Source organism: Anser cygnoides, chromosome 15 (genome assembly GCF_040182565.1).
Source record: "Anser cygnoides isolate HZ-2024a breed goose chromosome 15, Taihu_goose_T2T_genome, whole genome shotgun sequence".
Taxonomy (NCBI): Eukaryota; Metazoa; Chordata; class Aves; order Anseriformes; family Anatidae; genus Anser; species Anser cygnoides.
In genome coordinates this window covers 2,175,620-2,195,360 of record NC_089887.1, presented here as the reverse complement: position 1 = coordinate 2,195,360, position 19,741 = coordinate 2,175,620, and the positions used below count along the sequence as shown (strand labels likewise).

Here is a 19,741-nt window from a genome sequence, read left to right as displayed (position 1 = left end):
GGGCAAAGATTTTTTAAAAATATCATTTTATAAAGTGTCACTTAAAAAAAAAAAATGCCTTTAAGCCCCGAGCCATGCTACATCTGTTGGCCTTGTGAGCGAGGAATAACCGAACGTCTCTTCCAGGGCCCAGGCCGAAGCTTAATGAGGTTGCGGAAGGGTTTCTGTGTCCCGGGGCTTCAGACCAGTGGCTCAGCAGTGCTGCGGGACGCTTGGCAGAGCTTTTCTCGGTTGGCAAATAAATAGCATGCATTTCTGTAATGCCTGTCACTGCGGGATCTCGTCGCTCATAGTGCTAAGTTTACCCCACTGGATTTCTATGAGTCAGGTAAGTTGTATTTCATTCATTTCAGAGGCGGCTGAGTCAAAGCAACGATCGCTGCTCTCAGTGCCTCTTCCAAAGGCAGCCTCTCCTGCGAGCGCCTTCCTCGGGAGATCCGAGCCTCGCTGCGGGGCTGGGGCTGTGGGACAAGCCCATGGAGGTGGAGATGAGAAATGAGGCTCCGATCCTTTCCTCCCTGCCTTCAGTTACACACCGCATTCCTGTAGCAGAAGCCCCCACGGACGGCCAGGACTGGCGACGTTGTTTTTTCCCCCCTTGCGTGCTGCTGCCTCGCGCAGCTCCCCGGCTCTGCCCCGGGCAGGGAAGTGCATTTCCCAGCCCACACGCTTGAATTCCGCTTTGTCAAAAGCAGGTAGGAGGAGGAGGACAGCTCTCGGGAGCTGCTTCCTCTTACTCCGGAGGTGGGCAGGGGGAAGAGGTAGTGCCTGGAAAATGGGCAGGGCACGTCCCCTGCCTCACGTCTGCTTTGGGGGGCTTGCAGAAGCCATCTCATGTCCGAGCGGGTGGAGGGAGCCGCATTGCCCTGCCTTGGGCCTCCTCCGAGCCACAACAAGCGGGTTCAAGTGGCATCATTTGTCTCGCAGGGGCTCAGGTTGAAATTCTAGGTGACAAAGGGCCCGTGGTGTTTGCACAGGGATGGGCAAACGATGGAGCTGCGGGACAGGTCCTGCAGTGACAGCAGTGATCCAGAGCTGGCCTAGCACTTCTCTGTCTTGCCCTAAAAAGCGGTGGTAGGGCAAGGATGCAGAAGAGCTACCGAGTGAAGCAGGGAAACTATCTGCTGGCTGGAAAGGGCACAGACATCAGAAGAGAAAGAAGGGCACAGGAGGGAAAGAAGTGGCAGGTCCAGCCACGCTGCAGCTTCAGTTCCACAGAAAGTGTGAGCCGTATTTTTATCTTAGTGATTTTGTTTGCCGGGCTCCTGCTCTGTCCTGGTTCACGCCCTTTGGTCTTAACCAGAAGGGGTTATTTCCTCACCATCCCATTATACCACACCTCAGAGGCCAAAGAAGAAACCGACCGCACAGCCTGCTCTGGGGAGCTCGTGCTCCCTGCTAGGGGGAAGCGATCGGATGAGCCGCTTCTCAAATTTCCACACATCTTGTCACTGGCGGTCATAATTTACACCTCGATGCTCTCTGGACAGAGGGTAATGTAAGTGATTCTTCCAACCAGCAGCTTATCAGTCTCGCAGCAGCTGGGAGGGCCAGCATTTGGTGCTGGTGTCTCCTGCCCCGTTTTTAAGGTGATTTGGCTCATTCTCTGACTCCCTGCCCAGCTCCAGCACAGCCAGCAGCAGCTCTCGCAGGAGCGATCTCCGCGGGTCTGCGGGGATGGCGATGCTGTGAATCCCACTGCAATTTTCTCTGACGTGCCACGGCAGAGCACGGGCCCTGGAGCTGCACGCAGGGACCGATCCCCAGCCCGCTGCAGGGCAGGCCCCGACCTCAGGACCTTCAGGACAAGGGTGCAGGTCGGGGAGGGAAGCACCGACACCCACATTGCCCAATGGAGGCTTAAACAGAGCACCCAAATGGGGTAGGATTAGGGATTTTGAACAGAGGGATAAAGAAGCTGGCTGTTCTTGGCAGAGCGGGCACAGCAGGAGCCCATCAGGCACCTACACACGTAGGCAATGTTGCTTCATTTTTTCTGAAGTCTGACACCATCTCCAATAAAGTTCCTGGCCAGCTTGCACCAGCGTTGCTTGGGATCAGGCACTAAACACCACGTCTGTGTGCTTGGCTCCGTCACTTTGACACTTGTCCCCTGGGAACCCTCAGAATCACCGTGGGACAGGAGCACCCTGACCTCCCACCCTGGCTCCTCTCCCCTACACCTACTCATTCTGCAGGAGCACGCGTGTGCCTTGCCTTCAGACGGTCGGTGCCACACTAACACGAGGGAGGGGACGTTTTGTCATCAGTGTAACGCAGGGAAGTCGTTTTCAGAGCATGTGGGAACTGTCGCGCTTGCTGGGAAATGCTCTGCAATGTGCACTCCCTCCCTGGCTGGGGGGGCCCAGCCAAAAGTTGGGCTCTATCGCTCAATCTGACCAAGTGGTAAAGTTATCATTTTTCAAAAATTGGCTACCTTTGAACTGCGAGCAGATTATACATGGGAATTTCAAAGAGCAAATAGAAAGAGCCTTACAGGGAGAAGAAAAAACAATCCCTAATCAGATAAGAGTAACCTGTGCATCGTGTTAAAATAAGCCTCTGACATCTGCAGGATTAATGCTCTGCCCAGAGGACACAGCAGTTCCGTGGCAGTTCAGAGATTTCTGTGAAACGAGGTTCAGTCCTTCTCAGGAAAGCTGCTGATTTCTAACAGGAGAAAAAAAAAAAAAAAAAAAAAAAAGACCTGCAGTAACTTTCAGTTAATTTCAATTAAAATAGCATCTGAAGAGCAGAAAAGCTTTGCTCACAAAAAGAGCCGTAGCGTTGGGTCTCCAATCCTGCGCTGTGTGCTTGTGAAGGCTCCAGCACACAACCAGTGCCTGCTCATACGCTTCTAAGCCTAGGTTTATATCGCTCAGCTGCTTGCAGATCAGTTTTGGTCCAAAATTTGTCATCCATTTGCATGAGATGAGCCTCGTTGCTCTGGATAATTTGGGAATCTAAGGAGTCAGATCCATTTGGAGGAGTAGAAGGGACAGAACCTTTCTGTAAATTTTAATGAGCGCTGTGGGTATTTGGTCCTCAGCATTTCCATAGCTCCCACCACTGTGCTTAGCTGTGCTCTCAAAATTCTTGGTGTCACCTGCAGAGCAGGAATGAAAAATGACCGTGTGCTCCCATCAGAGTTACTGCGTTCCAGTCACTGTGTGCTCCCACCACTGCAAGAACAAGTTTTTATTGTGCAGCCTCATCCAGAGCCCATTATTAGAGACATTTCCGTGGATTGCGAGGAGCTGGGACTCGAGGCTCACATCCCAGGGACTGGAAGCGAGCTTGCACCCCTCGCACAGCTGCTGCAGTCTGCTGAGAATAGGGTGAAAAGAGAGAGGCTTAAATATTAGCTTAATATTAGTTTTCACTGCGTTAATGGGGTGCTGAGCTCATGTGTCCCTCCTTTTTCTGGACAGGAAAGGTTTGGCAGCTGCAGGACAAAGTTAATGCGGGAACATGTCCCCCAGCAGCTCTTTTCCAACCCATGAGCGTTTACCTGGCGCTGATACAAGAAACTCTGCACACCTGCACTGGGCAGGACTCCACTGACCTCTCTCCTGCTTAAAAGGCAAGTGGAGAGGAGTGCACGGGATTCCTACGTCCTGTCCTAGGTTTCAGCATGGCAGAGACGTTCGTGAAAAAGGAACTTATTTTTAGAAAGCTTTAACTTCAAAGGCAATAAGTGTTTCACGCAAATCTTTACATGCTACGTTTGGCATAGAGGGGAGTTTCTGGTAAAATAAAATAAAATAGGTCTTACTAACAAATGCTTTTATGATTATTAATTTTTAATATCCCAGGGGAAAATGTTAACGAGTGGCTTGTTCTGAGTTTTTGTTGTGCAGCTCTCGCAGCCTGCCGTTGCACGCTGGTGCTGGCAGCCACGGACCCGGCGGTGAACGCAGTCACAAACCCAAAAGGGACAGCCGTCTGTTTTGGTCTCAGAAAAATTGTATGTGTAAAGACCAAAACCAGCAGAAAGGAAAAGATATGTCAAGGTGTAATTCCTGTTCGAACATTCTAAAATACCAGTGACATGGCAAAATTTGTTTTTGAGTGATCACCGACACTTTGCAATGACAATTACAGTTTAAAGGCCAGGTGAGACACTAGCAAGAGATCTGTTCCTTCTTCTTGCAGGCTGGGCGTCATTTTTTCAAAATAATGGAGAATCGCAGTTTCATCACTTAGGATTACTGCGATTATTAATTGTTTGTCCTAGAGTACTGCTTAGGAATCCCACTTCTGAATCAACACCCCCTTGTTACAGATGCTGTACAAATACAGTAGGAAAAAAGTAATTCTTCCTCCAAAAATCCTTTTCAGTCCTAATCCTGCTAACCCTGGAGTTAAAGATCGGATTTCCACAGGGAAGGATCAGAGATTTTAATGGAAAAAATATTACCGCTGGAAAAATCTTGACTAGTGGAAGGAAGCTCCCAAATTCTTTGTGAGATCCCCGTCTCCCATTTAGCAGACACAGCTGAATGCTCAGTGGGATTGTGTGTAAGAGTATTATATGTAAGTGAATGTATGTTTTCTTTAGAGGAGTCCCCAAATGTTAATGCTGCCTTACAAAATAGTTATTTCTGCACACATTCACTTTCTCTGTTTTATTTAAACCCGATTCCTGGCAGCCAGAGGGGGGAAAGACTAGACCTGAATGAACACAGAGTAATTTAGGGTGCCAGGGACAGCAGGGTTGAGGTGCTGGTGGGGACAGCTGCTGGGTGCTGTGACAGTAAATGCTTGTTTCTCTGTCACTTTTGCAGCTGTTTGGAACACAGCAAAATAGGGTCGGGCGGGGGGACGCGGCGGCTCGCATTTTGTTGAATGAAGATCAGCATCAATGATGCCTCTGCGCCTGCCTGCGGGCCTGACATTTATGAATCACTTTCCCTTTGAGACGAAGGCTCAGAGCCTCGCTCTTAAATATCTCGTTTGTCTTACTTGCTTGGTTTTTACGTTGTTTTCTTTTATGATACCTTGGTTTGAAAAGAGGGAATGCAAGCAAAAATCACATCGTGAAAACAAAAGCTAGTAAAAAAAGTGAGCGGAAAACCAAACACAGATGACAGTCCACACAAAGCTGCGTACCAGCGTGAAGTGCAGAACGGAGAGGAGGTAATTTAATGTTGTAATCCACCATTTTATTGCGCGCTTTCCTTTATAGCTTGATCCGTCTTCCAGTAGAGCTAAAGGGAAGGCTTCTATTGCCTTTTATGAGAGTTGGATCAGTTCTTTAGAGTAACAACATTTTTATGCAATTTAATATACTTAAAACTTTGCAGCTCGTATCGATGCAAGGCGCCGTTGACACACGACGTCCCCCGAGTGCGGGTCGGTTTCGTTTGCTGCTCCTTGCCGCTACTGTCCCAACCTGCGCATCTGGCAGACCTCAGGGCAATCTTTTGCAATGAAAACCGACCGAGCTCAGCATCCCCTTCCCGGCTCCAATTATTCCCTTTTCCCTAAATCTTTAGTCTAAGCCCTCCACTTTTCCTCAGTAATTTCCTCAATTATCCAGTTTGTTTTACAGACATTGCCACTTAACGTGGAATTTGCTGTAAAAGTTTCATAAAGACCTCACAAAGGAAACCATTAGCTTACATCTATTTAAATTTATCTAGCCAAACCTTGTGGCTAATCCAAAGGGAGAGCGAAACTGCAGTATACCCGCGGCCTTTAACAAATAGCTTATTTTTCTTTGCCTATACAATGCACCATTATGTCGTGTGTGGGGTGTTTTTTTTTTTTTTGTAATGAGAACAATGCAAGCAGCAGTGATGGGAAACTGGAAAAACAAAAGAGGCATTTATAAGGGACCGGTTTACAGTCTGAAAAGCATTGAATAACGTTACACCTGATAAAAGATACTTTCTCAGAGACCATGGCGCAGTTTAGCAACGCGGTATTTACTCAGACGGGATGCACCTCTAAAACCGTTGATTACGACCGCCGAGGCCACTTTATGAAAATGTTTTTGGTTAAAGAAAAACATACATCGCTCTACACAGGGTCAAGCGTTTGGCAGCTATAAACTATCCAAAGTAGAAATCACGGCAGCATCCGAAACAGCCGGCGTGGAAAGCCGGAGCGATTTTTGGTGAAACGGTGCACGGGGCCAGGTGCCGGGCGCTGCGGTGGGCAAGCTGCGAAGCGGGGCTCGGGGCCCGGCCTGCTGTGTGGCCCCGCTGTGTGAGTCCGAGCCGGGCGGCCCCGGCACGCCCGGCACCGGCCTCTGCCATCCCCGCAGACGACGACGGAGGAAGGGGGCTGCACAACCACACAACCACGGAGGTTGGAGAAGCCCCCCGGGGTCATCCGGTCCGACCGTCCCCCTGCCACCCACGCCACCCACTAAACCACGTCCCCGAGCACCTCCCCCTTCTCTCCTTTTCTGAAAAACGCGGCCTCTTTCGCTCCTTTTTCAAGACTTCCTCCCTCGTTCCCAGCGATCGGAGCTCACAAACCCCTTTTTGCTCCCCATTCCCCCCCCCGGTGACCTCAGGCCCGCTCCCCGCCAGGCCCCCACCCACCACCGCCCACCAACACCTGGCGGGGCCGCGGGGCTGTTCCCGCGGGGGGCACCTCCGCCCCCGGGGACCCCCGGGGACCCCCGAGGACCCCCCCCAGGACCCCCCAGGGCCCCCCCCGGACCCCCTCAGGCCCCCGGGGGCGGGCCGGCCGCACGCATGCTCGCTGCAGGCCGCGACATGGCGGCGCCCAGCGCGGCGCTGAGGCAGCGGCGGGCGGCGGCGGGCGGCGGCGGCCCCGAGCCCCCGGGGAGGGCGGCGGCTGCGGCGGCAGCGGGCGGCGGGTTGGTGCCGCCGGTAACGCCGGGCACCTTCTGGCTCACCCGCATCGTGCTGCTGCGCGCCGTCGCCCTGCTGTACCGTGAGTGTGCCGGCGCTCCCGCAGGGCAGCGCTGCTTTTCGTTTCTCCTCTCTCCCGGGAGTCGAGGAAAGGGGGTGTGTGTGTGGGGGGGGGGGACCCGGAGCCCCGAGCTGGGGGCGGCGGGGCTGGCTCGTCGGCAGCGCCCGGAGCCCCGGGGCTGGGGGCTGCCCGCTCGCCGGGGCCGGCCCACGGAGCCCTCGGCCCCCGGGGGTCGGGGGTGTGTGGCCGCAGGTCCCCGTGGTGCGGGGGTCGTCGCCCCGAGGGGCCCCGCCTGGGTCAGCCCAAAGCTGCCTCGGTTTTTGGGTGGCGGGGGTGTGCGCTTGGGTGCTTGGGGGGGCAGAAATGGGGTGCGGGGAGAGCCCCGTGCTCTAAAGAGCGGGTACAGGGCTGGGGGGGTGGAAGGAGAGAGCCCGCTCCTGCCTGCACCCAGCGTTGGGTCTGGCTGTCCTTTATCAAGAGGTGTCGTGAGCTGACGCTGCGAGAGAAACTCATCTCGAGGGATGCTGGAGAGCTAAAGCTAAGGAGCTGCACGTGGGACCGGAGGAAGACAGCGTCCTCGGGTGCCAACGCTACGCCTCAGCGCCTAGCGTCGCCGCTAACGTAAGGTGGTGAGGCTGGGTTTCCTCCTCAGCCCTGCGCGTTTGGCTCTCGTTTTGGCAAGCCAGGCACAGAGCCGTGCTCGGAGCCCGCCGCTGAAAAAATATTCGCGGAGAAACCTAAACTGACATGTAACACGCTACATTACAAATTTTAAACTTGCCCCAGATTTGTCCACAAAATCGTTAGGATTTGTAGGCTGCCAGCCTGCTTGGATTATTTTGCATCAAAACCATGCAGAAGTTGTAGTTTTGTATGGTTTTGACACGTGCTCTGTTTCTAGTTTGGTTTCAGCTCTCGGTGAAATGCGGGGTTACGACTCTTTCAGTCAAAATGAAAGCGATTCTGATATTCCCCCGTGTGTAAATCCAGACTGCTGAGTTTCCCAGAGCTCAGTTTGCAGTTTCCTTATGAACAACTGATCGGCGTTCTCCGCTGCGTGTTCTGTGGAGGCTGCTGCTTTCCGATCATGGATTTGGGGCTATAAATGTATCGCGTCCTGGAACAAATACTGCCCCGTAGGCCGGCGGTGTGTTAGATGGGAAGAGGCAGGAAGGAGGGAGCAGGCAGGGGCTGCAGGGGTGGAAATTCATTGAGGCAGAGGCAAAAGAGCAAGTTGGATGAATTGGACCTTCTGGTGGGTGGGAGACCTCATCTGGGACAACCAGAGCGGTAAGAGGTGAGGAGGAAGCATCGTGTTCAGGGTGATGCGAGTTACGGCCTGGAAATTAAAAAAAAAAAAGGGCACATGAAAGCAAGAGGAGGAAGCTGAAGTAAAGGCTGCTGACTGAATGCATGGTGACAGCAAATAGAGGGAGAAGAGCTGGATTTGCTCAAAGAGGAGACGAGTGGAAATGCCTGGAAGTGGCGGGAGGGAGCCCCAAAATGCTTTCGCAGTGCAGAATGTGAAAACCCTTTTCGGAGGTATCCTCGGAGGAAGGATTTCAGGTGCCAGAAGCAGAGGCTGGAAGGAACAGGGTAGGAGGCCGGCTCCATCCTTTCTAATGGAAGAGGTACAAGAGGAGAAAAGTTTACCCGCTCGTTATGCAACTTGTGTGTGATTGCAGTCAGGTAACAGTGATTTCTCGTCTTGGCTGAGTAACAGCCAAGTGACCCAAAGCCAGAAGCGTGGGCCAGGTTGGAGACGGGTCAGATTCCAGCTCTGGCTGTCACCTCAGCGTTGTAGGGACACCGGCGCTGATCCCGACGTGGGGGAGATGCCGCACAGCCTACAGCCGGGACCTCGGTGGGGTAGGAACTGATCGATGTGTCTGAGGTGGGGAGACCGCGATCCGGCAGATTCCTCTGTCAGAGGCTGCGAAACCGTGACATGGCTGTCGGGGTGGGATGCTCTCCAGGGAGGGTGCGTTGCCTTTTGATCTCTTCCGTGAGCCTGGGCTTAGAAACAGCAGAAAACAATTTTAAGCCTCTGTGCCAAGCACCTCTTCAATTCTCTTTTCTGAAGATGGAACCATTTACTCTGACAGATTGTTTTTTCCCAGACGTGGCGATTCTGCACACACCGAGTCTCAGACTCGCTGAGGAAACGGTTGATGGCGTTGTGACAGTTTGACATTCCTCGGCTGTGGGATGCTTTTCCCCTTCTTTCATTTCACCCTTCTCAGTGTAACCCTTTCATTCCTGCCGTGTTAAGAAACAAAACCTCTGGGGGGTGGGGGGACACCTTGTCAGGGAGAGCAGCCACCCCGATGGCTGCAGCTCCTGCTGAGCTGTGGAGCTGTGTGAGCTGGGAGCTTGTTCTCCCTGCGGGGTGCAAAGGGAGGGACGGGAGAGCGAAGGACCCCGTGGATTAGTAGGGAGAAACACCATTTGGGGTGTGCAGTGACATGCACATGACAGGCCCCCACATCGTGCTCAGCAGTTCTGTCCCTCACCTCCTTCCCTGGTGCACAAGCCTGCTCCTGAGGGGCCGCTTTGTTGCCTGCTGCAAGCCTAGGAGATGCTTTCCCTTTGGATCTTCACCTCTGGAAGGAGGACAGGCAGGTGTGAAGTGTCCGTTGTGCCCTCCCTTCTCCCCTGCCCCCTTTGGTTTTAACAGCTCTCCACCTTTTATTTTTTCTTTGAAGGGGGTTTCCAGAAGCATCCAGGGCCTGGGAAGTCCCTGGCAAAGCGACTGTTGTCTGAGAGGCAGGTTGGAGATGGGAAGGTGGAAGAGGATCTGGTGATTCGTGGAGGCCAGCGACCAAGCCCCCGCCGCTGCTTGCAGGAAGGGGAAGGAAGGGGAGAACGGGTGCGAGCTGGAGGTGCTCAGCGAGGTTTGCTGCCTGCGTGAGGGAAGGCCGGCGGGGTTCTCCGAGCTGAGGGCTGACACACGTAAAGTGCCTCTGTGCAGTTCTGTTTGGAATAGTAACGAGAGCTGCGTTCCTCAGTTAGGCGCCGTCTTATAACTGACAGCCCTCAGAGGTTTTTGTATCTGGGGCCTCTTTCTCTACTCCAAGTAAGTGTGGGCAGACCAAGCGGTAAAGCACTTCTGGAGGGAGAGTGGGCAGCCGGGCAGAAACCAGCCTTGATCGCTGAGAACAACTCCCTAGGTCCTGCCCTGCGCCCGGCTGCCCAGACGCCTCTGATCCGTGGAGGCATCTTTGTACAGTGCCGGGTGCCAGTTAAGACCTGTCTGTCAGACTTCCACGGCCAAGACCTGTCTTCAAGGGCTAATTGCAATCTCTAATTCATGGGGCAGGGAGCCCTGGAGAAATGCAGTTTTGACATTTGAAGTCTTTCCGTCGTGGTCCTGTGCTGCGTGTTCTTTATGGCAGGGATTGACATTTTGTAAGTACAGAAAGCCTTTGGGGTCTTGGTGGAAGAGCTGTTACAGGTAAATAGCTGGTCCCAAAGCTCTTGACAACAAATGCGTGTTATTTGCTCCCTTCACCCTCCTAAATCATTTTAAGTGCCCTTTTTGGATGATTACTATCATCAGATTCCAGATGTAGAAGTTTAAGTAATTAGATACCATCCTTTCCAATTTCAGCCATGCTTTGTAGAATGCTTTGAAATAAAAGCTATTATGTAAATACAGTTTATCTTCCTTCTCCTCATGTATTGTTTAATAGTAGTATTTTCTTTCCCCAGAGCTAGGACTACGGGAGGTTCATGCTACTTCTTCCTCACTCTGAAATCTAAAGCCTCCTCGGGGGAGTTCGACTTCCTGCAGGTTCCTGGCTCTCTCCTGGTGTCCTTCCTCCCCTCTCTGCCGTCTGCCCTGCTTTCCCTTGCTCTTCCTTCAGTTTTTTGAAGAGGCTCTCAGTCGCTTTCAGATTGCCTAGCCAGGATGCTGGTATAGCTTCTGACACTTTTTCTGCCCTGGAAGGCTTTATTTCAGCGCACTGCTTGTTAGCAAGTCTGCACGAAGGCAGGATGTTAGCGCTGAGGGCTTGTGAGCTCCCTGCTCCCCATTTAACTGCACGAGAGTGCCCAGTAAGCGTGGCAGAAGCAGGTTTGGTTCTGATCTAAGCACTTGCACCGTAGGAAGATAAATTAATAGCAAGCAGTGATAGTTTCAGGGAAGCGATAGCAAGAACTGAGAAGGAGCAAACCTGTCTCCCAGTCTGCTGCTTGCCTGGAGCTGCTCGGGGGCAGAGGCATCCCAGAGCATCCTTTGGCTGCAGGCTGGACGGCTGCTGGTGTGCTTCTGAACAGCCTGGGTGCTGGGGGGGAACTTGTGAGCAGCACCAAAGCCCAGCCTGGTGTGTTTGCTTCACGCTATTTCAAGCAAAGAGACGATGAGGAGGTCCGCACTTAAAAAGCCGCCAGACACAACCACCCCGAAGTCTTTTGCGCCGCTGCTAATGGCAATAAAACAAAAAAGTGTTAAGAACGGACTTTGCGTGCTTACTGGTGGCTGTAGGATTGCAGGATGAAAAGGGGGTTGCCTGATTTCATTATTGCTCTTTGCTTAGTACTACGCGTCCTTGCTTTTGTGTTGCAGAACTTTGCTGGGGAATTTATCACTTGAAAACTCTAATAGCAGCGAGGAGACCACGAACATTCTCCCCCTTTTTCTTGTCGGTAGTGCAACCTCTGTTTGCCAGCATCCAGCATAGGGCTTTTTTTTTTTTTTTTTTCAGTGCCTCATTGGGTCAAAGGTGCACGTGATATATGGCTCCAGGCAGACATTTTTTGTGTGTGTAAAACGTAGTTTGGTTTTCATGCAAAGCTCTGTGCTTTTGGTTCATTTCTTCTTGTGGTTTGGGCTTTAAGCAGAAGTTGAGACTTCTTTTAATGGTGGGGAGAGAAAGCCATATGACCGGAAAGTCTTGGATTTCACATCTTTAAATCTTTACAGAGCATGAAGAATGGGATTCTCTCATTCTCCTACCATGACAGGCTGAGCCTGGACTGGGGGAAAGGAACTGAGGTGACAGGGCAATGTGGATAGACCAAATCATTTCAGATGGGTGACTCCTGTGCTGCATGCTCCAGTTGTGTTTATTGGTAGCATGTGGCTTTGAACAAGGAACGCCTTCAGCTGGGGGAGAGAGGAGCCTGGGAGGGGAGGGAGAAGGTGAGGGGGGGGAATTAATGGAAAAATACAGTAAAGCACCTTCCGAGGTGAGGATAAGTAGCGAAGGTCTATTAGCAGTTGATGACAATTTACATGTATTACTTATGTAAAGATCAGCTCGCAGCAGGTAGAGGAGCGTGCTCCCATGTGAGCTGTCAAAGGCTCCGTCTGCCTCCTGAGTGGGAGGGAGCATGGGAGTCGCTGAAGGCGAGGGTTTTTTTTTTCCATCTGCAGAGGAGTGAATAGTCTGAAGAAAACCAAAGTGCTCTGGGGAGAACGAAGAGATTGGCATGGGTGAAGGCACCCAAATCCGGGCAGCACTGGTAAAAAAAAAAAAAAGAAAAAAAAGTCCAGGTGGCAAGCAGCCACAGGGTGGTGGGGAAGGTGACAGGGCTTTATTCTGGGTCTGGAGAATGTGGGATGTGCCCAGTTGTGCTGGGGGCCTGCAGGGGACACCCCTGGGTTGGGAGCCCACCCGTAGCCTCGCATCGTTCCCATCAGCGACACAGGAAGGGACAGCAGTGGGGAAACATCAGCTTCTGCATCCCGGCTGGGAAAGTGTTTCCTGAAGTCAGGAAAAGCTCCCTACTCGGTTATGTTCCTTCTGTGAGGTGGTACCCGAAGGTGCCAGCCGGTCGGAGGGGTTGCTGCTGTGGTGCTGCCGCTCGCCTGGCCACCAGCGGTACCCGGAGGATGCCGGCTGCGGGTCCAAGCTCCTTTTGCCCTTCCGCCGTCCCTTTGGGTAAGACCTGGCTCGTTTGGAGAGGCTGCGGGGAAGCAGGGCAGGGCTGTGGCCCCTGGGGGTGCTCGAGGCCAATGTGCTGTGCGGGTGGGCACCCGGGGCTGGCTGGAGCGCTGCCCAGCGGGTTTGGGTTCCTACGACAGCCCCTGGGGAGAAGCAGGGGGAAATCAGAAGCAGGTAACCTTGCCCCCGTGCCCTGACAGCACAGCAAGCCCGCCAGGCAGCGCCCCGGGTGGAAGCACGCACACTGTCCATGTTTTATTTACCTGCAGGCAGTAGGAAGACGGGGAGTGGAAAATCCCCAAATACAAGGCCAAAGGTGAGAGGCTTCGGAGTAGGGGTTAAGGAAGAGGAACAAAAGCACAAGCTTTGGGGGCAAAAGGGACTTTTTCTTCTGACTAAACCAAGATCAAAGTGAAGATCCCTGGAGGGATCCTTCCCTGGAGGAAGCGGTATCTGTTATAGTCGATTTAAGGGTTCAGCTTCTGGAGAGGTGTTCAGGGAGAAGAAGCACTGACAAGCTGATAGATAACTCTTTTTTTCACCCCTGCTGGATCTGTGCATCTCTTGCATTGCTGAAATCCTTTGCAGAATCTGTCTTCGTCTTCCCCTCTTGCGTGTTTCTGGAGGGTGGACGTGGGTACCGCTGCCTTCAGGGTGAAGCCTCGCGCAGGTGTAGCTGGTGCCACGGCAGAGTGGGTCTGGATGACCTGGCGGTGGGGTTTGGGAAGCTGGCAGTACAAATGGGATGTGTCCTCCAGAGGTGCTCCCGAAGGTGCTGGAGGTGAGCAGGAGCGTGGCACGAGGCAGCGGCTCGGCCTGGGGAGGTCCAGGAGAGGGAGCTGGGTCAGGGACGGAGCCCCGAAAACCGTGCGAGCAATGAACGGCACGCACCAGCCGTGCGCCCCAAAGGTTCGGGTGATGGATCCAAATGGAGGTGGCTCCTTCAGCGTTCGTCTTCGTTGGACGAGCTTCTCATCAAAGGAGGGCTGTTGCCGATGGGGTTTAGCCCTGAAATCCTTGCATGCAAAATACCAGCAGTGCAGCATCTTGAAAGCAATCGGTGTTCAGAGGGAAACCACCCTGGAGCCCAATTTGTGCAGTCTCTGGATGGGCAGCTCACGCCAACCTATAATGCAGTCGTTGCTGCTTTCAGATTTAAAAAGGCTGTGCAGTCTTTTGTACATACAATGTGTACTTTTCTTCAATTGCTATAGTTTGCTTTTCCTAATTTGCCCTTTCCTTGTTTATCTTGCATACTGTACAGGGGTCTAATTTAGATTTTTTTAAGGAAAAAAAATTGTGTAGCAGTTATGGGTTGGGGCAGCAATTTCAGTAGCGTTTCGAGGTGAATTTGATTAGCACTTTTGGAAAACTGGGCAGCAGACTGCTGTGCTAATCAGGGGAAGTCAAGCTGTGGAGTTTTAAGGTATAGTTGGTCTTTTTTTTTTTTTTTCTCCGGAACTGAAGATATTGTCTGAGGTTCAGAAGCATTGTTTCTACTGGTTTTATGTGTTTTGTTTTCTGATTACACAGCTATGCTGAACAAAGTATTGGTAGAAAAATACAAAATACAGAACATTTAAAATACAGAACATTAAAATCTAAAATACAGAACGTTTAATTTCCTGTACAAACCCGATTCCTTAGTCATGCAGATTATTTTACTCAATTATGGACAGTAAAAAATTCTGTGAGTCTTTATCAGTGTGTAAAGTCCTTTATGGTGTATAAAAGATGGGCAGAAAGAGATGCAAACACTGAAACCCTCAGCTTTGTGTTGGTGCTGGGACTCAGGACCCGCTGACATCAGTGGGAACCCTCGCAGTGACCTCGGGTCTGTGGGGTGGTGACTTCACGACGAGACCGAAATACGTGCTGTGTGCAGGGAGGTGCAGCAGGTGGTTCGGGGATTAGCTGTGGTCCGTGGGAGCCCTCCCTGTGTGTCTGGGGGGGAACGGGACGTTTGTTTTTATTCCCTGGGGTTGCGGACTCGTGATTGCTGGCCTGACTTGAAGGAAATGGGGGTCCAGGCCTGAACTCGGGGCGCAGTTTCAGTCGGGCTTTCTACCAGGGTTCCCAGTGAGAGACAGCGACCAGACGAGCACCAGCATTTTTTGTTTGCAGAACGACAGCGTTCCGATAAGGAAGAAAACAGAATTGATCATTAACGAAGGAGGACTGGGGGGAGATAAATTAGCATTTTGTAAGACCTCAGCTATTGCTGCGTGTGACGTGGCTGGTGTTTGGATAATGCCTGAAACGTGGGTAAGTTAGCTGCTGGGAGCAAAACGTGTGCAGCCTAATCAGGAAATGTCGGCCTTCATTTTTTTCCTGAGAAATGGAGATTACTGCAGTTACAAACTGCAAATTGGTAACTAGAGGAGATGCCTAAAATATGAGATAATCCCTAGAAGCTGACCAACTTGCTCTGTAGAACATCAAATTCTAGGTCTATAATCTGTAATTAAATTGCTTATGTGCTGTTAAAAAAAGCATCTGGCTCTTCTAAGATTGTCCAGTGCAAGAGCATAGATCCTATACAAGAGAGCCGTAGCGACATGTAAAAAGTAGCAATTTAGAGAACGGGAAAATATTAAATCTTTGTATATCCAACCTCCCAGGATGTGAGAGGATCCAAAAGGTCAGCCCATACCATAACTACTGGCCTTTGCTGTTGCAGTGTTTAACCATTACCCTGCCAGACAAATGGAGGCGTGTTTTGGGCACCGCTGGCATGCTGTGTATGAATTTAAGCTGTCTCATTAACCACCTTGTGAAATATTAAGCGTATTTAATATGAGGACAAATTCCAACGCTTGATAAATGCCCAGATAATGCTTTGTAAAGATGGAAATAGGCTGTCCGCTGAAGTCAAAGCGTAACATTGCGGATAAAATCTGCTATCTGCCACGGGCTGTATGTGCTGGCAGCAGCGGATATTATGTCACTACCACCACCATTTGTGATGGAGGTGTGACACTGCAAAGTATTTTGTGCAACTGAAATACAGGGGGGTCAGAAAGTACAGCTGTGGGCACCCTTCTGGCTGCTTAAATTGCGCTCCCCGGTATCTGTGTGTGGGCTGAGGGTTTCTTGGCGTATCCTCTACAAATACGTTTTGTAGGAAGCAGATTCCATCTGAATGTCTTGGAATTAATGCGCTGCTTTCACTCTGCATCTGCAATGCAATTAAGCTGTTTTCCTCGTCCGCATTAGGAGATTAACAGCATATGTGACTACCGCGGGGTCATGCGGAGTCTGACGGGGCAGGGCTGAGCCTCCCGCTTGCGCGCGGGGTCAGGTCGCGTGCTCGCAGGGAGACGTTCCCAGAAGTGTGGTGTTGAGTTTGCCTGAAGCAAGTGGCATGTCCCTTACAGCAGCTGAGGAGAAATTTTATCTCAAAACAGATGCTGTGCCATTTCCTGGTGTGAAGGCAGAGACAGAATTCCTCTGCCTTCAACCTCGTGGTTAATAGACGTGGCTGTGTTGTAGTGTAGTGGAGACGAGGACATGAACAAATTCCTTCACAACGCGTGAATATTCTTCTGTAACTCTGGACTCAAAAGGTACATTTCTGGGTAATTCCTAATACTGTTTTTTTCTCTGTGTTTTCCTTCTAGTTGTGGCCTTCCTGGTGGCATACCATCAAAACAAGCAGCTGATAGGAGAAAAGGGGCTGCTCCCATGTAAACTCTACCTGCAGAGTGTCAAAAAGTATTTCAAAGGGAAGATAAACCTGGACGCGCTGAGCTATGCCCCAACAATCATCTGGTTTCTGGACTGGTCGGACATGGACAGCATCTTGGACAACATCTCTGTGGTCGGCCTGGCAACTTCAGCCTTTGTACTGGTGACTGGATGTGCGAACATGGTCCTCATGGCTGTCCTGTGGGTTCTCTACCTCTCCTTGGTCAATGTTGGACAGATCTGGTAGGTTAACAGTCTTTTTGCCTTGTTTTCTCTCTGTAATTCTTACTGTTTATTGTACATGCTGACATTCTGTTGCCCTTTGAGGTTGGTAATCTGGTAAGGAGTGATGTGGGCATGTGAGAGAAGGACATTCATTTTTCATTTCAGTGAATTACAGGCGTGCTCCTGCTCTTTTGCCCAGTAAGGAGGACTTGCCACCATCCTCTGTGAGAGGAGCAGCAGCTGCATAACACGCCATGCTACACATTGCCCCTGCAGTGCACTGCCTTCCTTTATGGCTGTTGCAAGGGAATTCCTTTGAGATGGTTTATCAACTTTTAGTTCTATACAGAGGAGAGCTGGAGTCCTCCAGATAAATGTACAAAACCTGTGGGAGGGGAAAAAGAAAGGAGAAATAGTGAGTGTCTGTGTGCTGCCTCGCTGCAGGGAAGGGCTGTGGTGTAGACTTTGGTTTTAAAAAAAAATAAAATTTGTCAGCGCCCCAACTGGATGATAGGCTTCAGCTGGTCCTTGTGCTAAGGCCCCAAAGACACACCCTAAAGGAATGGGCCCTTGGGAAACCCAGCTTTGTTAGCTCACCTCATCAGGTCCCTGCACCTCTGCCTGCGTGGAGCTGGTGCAGTAACTCTGGGGAGCTGAAAGGCCACGCCACGAAGAGGTGCCCAAGGTGAGGATGTGGTACGTGTTTCTCCGGCGTGGTCTGGCTGCGTAGCACGTGGCAGGGCACCCTCATTATAGATGGGATCAGTGAATTTAATTTTAAGGATTTGCATGTGGTGGAGCAGTCCTGCATCTAGTCCTGTCCCATTCATTCCTCTCCTACTCCAGCTGGTATGTAAGTGGGTGAAGGATAACAGCTTCGGTTTTCTGAAAAGCTCTGTTCTCTGAGCTCTTAACTCAGCGCGAACTTAAGACTGTGAAAGGAAGCCACAATTTGAAAAAAGCTGCTTTCTGATGCCCATTTCCAAGTAATTCCGAAATTGCTTGTCTCTTTTTCTAGATATGTTACTACAGGGCAAGAATTCATGCGTCATCCTGCTCCCCAGAGATACAGGGGTCTCTGCTCTTGTAATAGCAAAATCTAGATGTGTTGCTTGACTTCTGTTTGGGGGTGGGATGGGGAGGGAATAACGCTCCCCCCGCTGCCAAAGCACAGCGTGATTCAAGCTGGAGGGTGGGCCTGTGGGGGTAGGAGGCTGAAGGCTTGACCTGGCCCTTCAGGAGGAGGCTAACTAAGAAATTAGCATAACGAGCTTTGTTAGTGCTCGTAATGCAATCTGGAGTGCTCAGCATACTGGTGTGGCATTAGCAGCATTGTAATGTTTTCAATTTTAAAAAACAACCAAACAAAAAACCAGACCGGAGCGTGTTCTGTCCCCCGCTGGGCAGGCACGTCCTGCACTGCTCCTCTGCTCCCAGTCGCTTGTCCTGGTACAGGTGGGCGGAAGGTGGAGTTGTGGACCCTCTGCAGGTGCTGGGGGGTCCTGAGGTTTTGCTGAAAGGAATCCGCTTATGCCCACGTAGCTCTGAGTGGCTGTTCTGTCTTTCAAGTCTTTGAGGGAGAAGCAGAAGGACAAGGGGATAGAGGGGAGCCTTTTTCCCCTGGCGTGCTGAACCACCGCCAGCGTCCAGCAGACTGCATCCAAACGCCTCCTCCCGAGGGGGTTTTGAAGCTCAGGACCAAGCGTTAGGTCTCTTTGCAGCTCCGAAGGCGATGAGCTGGCTAGCAGGAATGCAAGCAGAGCCCAGAGCTTGCATTCTGTGGATGCTGTGGTTGAAAGGAATTGCTTCTAGATTTTTGAGATAAGGCTTTTTTTTTTTTTTTTTTTCTTTTGCCTCCTTTGCTGATTCAGATTTGGAGTTTATAAGTTCTGCTGCCCCAAGCAGGTAGCTCCGGGTGTGCAGCAATAACACTGAGGGAACAGGGCAGGTTCTTCGGGGGGAAGGGGTGAGAGAAAAGGTGGGTGGGAAGGAAAGGTGGTACAGGTGGTGCTGCCTCAGCTTCATCTCAGTTGTGACATCAAATGCTTTAAACAGGAAATTAGGTTCTTTCTCCTAGGGGTAGGAGAAAGGAATCAAAGCAACCCAGCAGTACAATTCAGTCATCTGTGGTTACGTTTTTCATTAGATCCTCTGAAATGGGTCACTGGGTGGTCAAAAACATATTATTATTGTGCATATACTGTGACATTCAATTCCCTGGAGAAGGGGATGCTGGGCGCAGTGCAAGGAAATGTGGGGAAAGAGAAGGGGGGCATTGTAAATAATTTCTCATCATCCTCCAGAGATTTGTGGTGGCACTTGGTACGGGCTGAGAGTACCTGAGATGTGGAGAGCTCTGCTGATCGTGGGTGGCAGCGCTGGCCTTGGAACTGAGGTGGCTTTGGAGCTTTCTGCAGTGATTTTCAGGTGGTGTTAGGTGGTCTCTTAATGTTGGCTCCCAAGTGTGGACAGGTGGAGAGGTTTTGATGGGGTCTGACTCTTCTCCAAAGCATCTGTTGAAGACCTCAGTGACTTATACGAGGGCAAAGGATAACATTATCAGGTTTTCCTGGTCAGGGTTAAAGGATGACTCAATGAAGGTATCTGAGATGAGGAAGAAATTCCCCCTGTGGCCCTGTTGTTTGTGGTTATTGTGCGGGCAGCCCTAATGGTGCTCTGCAGGTGCTGAGTCCTGTGGACCGGTGCTGCTGGGCATGGACCCATGGCTGATCCAGCAAACACTCCTCGGCTGTTAAGGGGGAAACCGGTTCAAGGAAGATACGGGGGGACAAGGAAGAACAGAGTTCTCTTTAAGCCAGTGAGGAACAATTTATTCTTTTTATTGCCTTCTTTTTTTCCATTTTAATTTTAAACGCTTCTATTTGTTTTGGGCTGGAGTCTCCAGACCCCGAGCGCTGCTGAAGGAGCGAGTCTTTCAACTGCTGTCCAGCTGGCTTGGGCTCAGAGTCAGGGAAGCTTTGGAAGAGCAGACCGTCCCCTGGGAGAGGCAGGACACGCCGCCTGCCCCCTGCTTCTGCCGGCCACCTCCT

At 51.4% G+C, this 19,741-nt stretch overlaps 1 protein-coding gene across 2 annotated transcripts in view; it reads left to right on the top strand.

Annotated features, from left to right (window-relative positions):
* Nucleotides 1-6,695: 6,695 nt before the first annotated feature.
* Nucleotides 6,696-19,741, top strand: part of LMF1 (lipase maturation factor 1) — a 193,574-nt gene continuing 180,528 nt past the window's right edge. Inside the window, exons 1-2 of one of the 2 annotated variants that reach the window (XM_048066424.2) lie at nucleotides 6,696-6,912; nucleotides 16,400-16,709. In XM_048066424.2, coding sequence (XP_047922381.2) covers nucleotides 6,711-6,912; nucleotides 16,400-16,709 — 512 coding nt within the window. In that variant the 5' untranslated portion in view covers nucleotides 6,696-6,710. Of the gene's footprint in view, nucleotides 6,913-16,399; nucleotides 16,710-19,741 lie in introns of those variants that run through there. The other variant, XM_066977769.1, reaches the window with a different exon arrangement.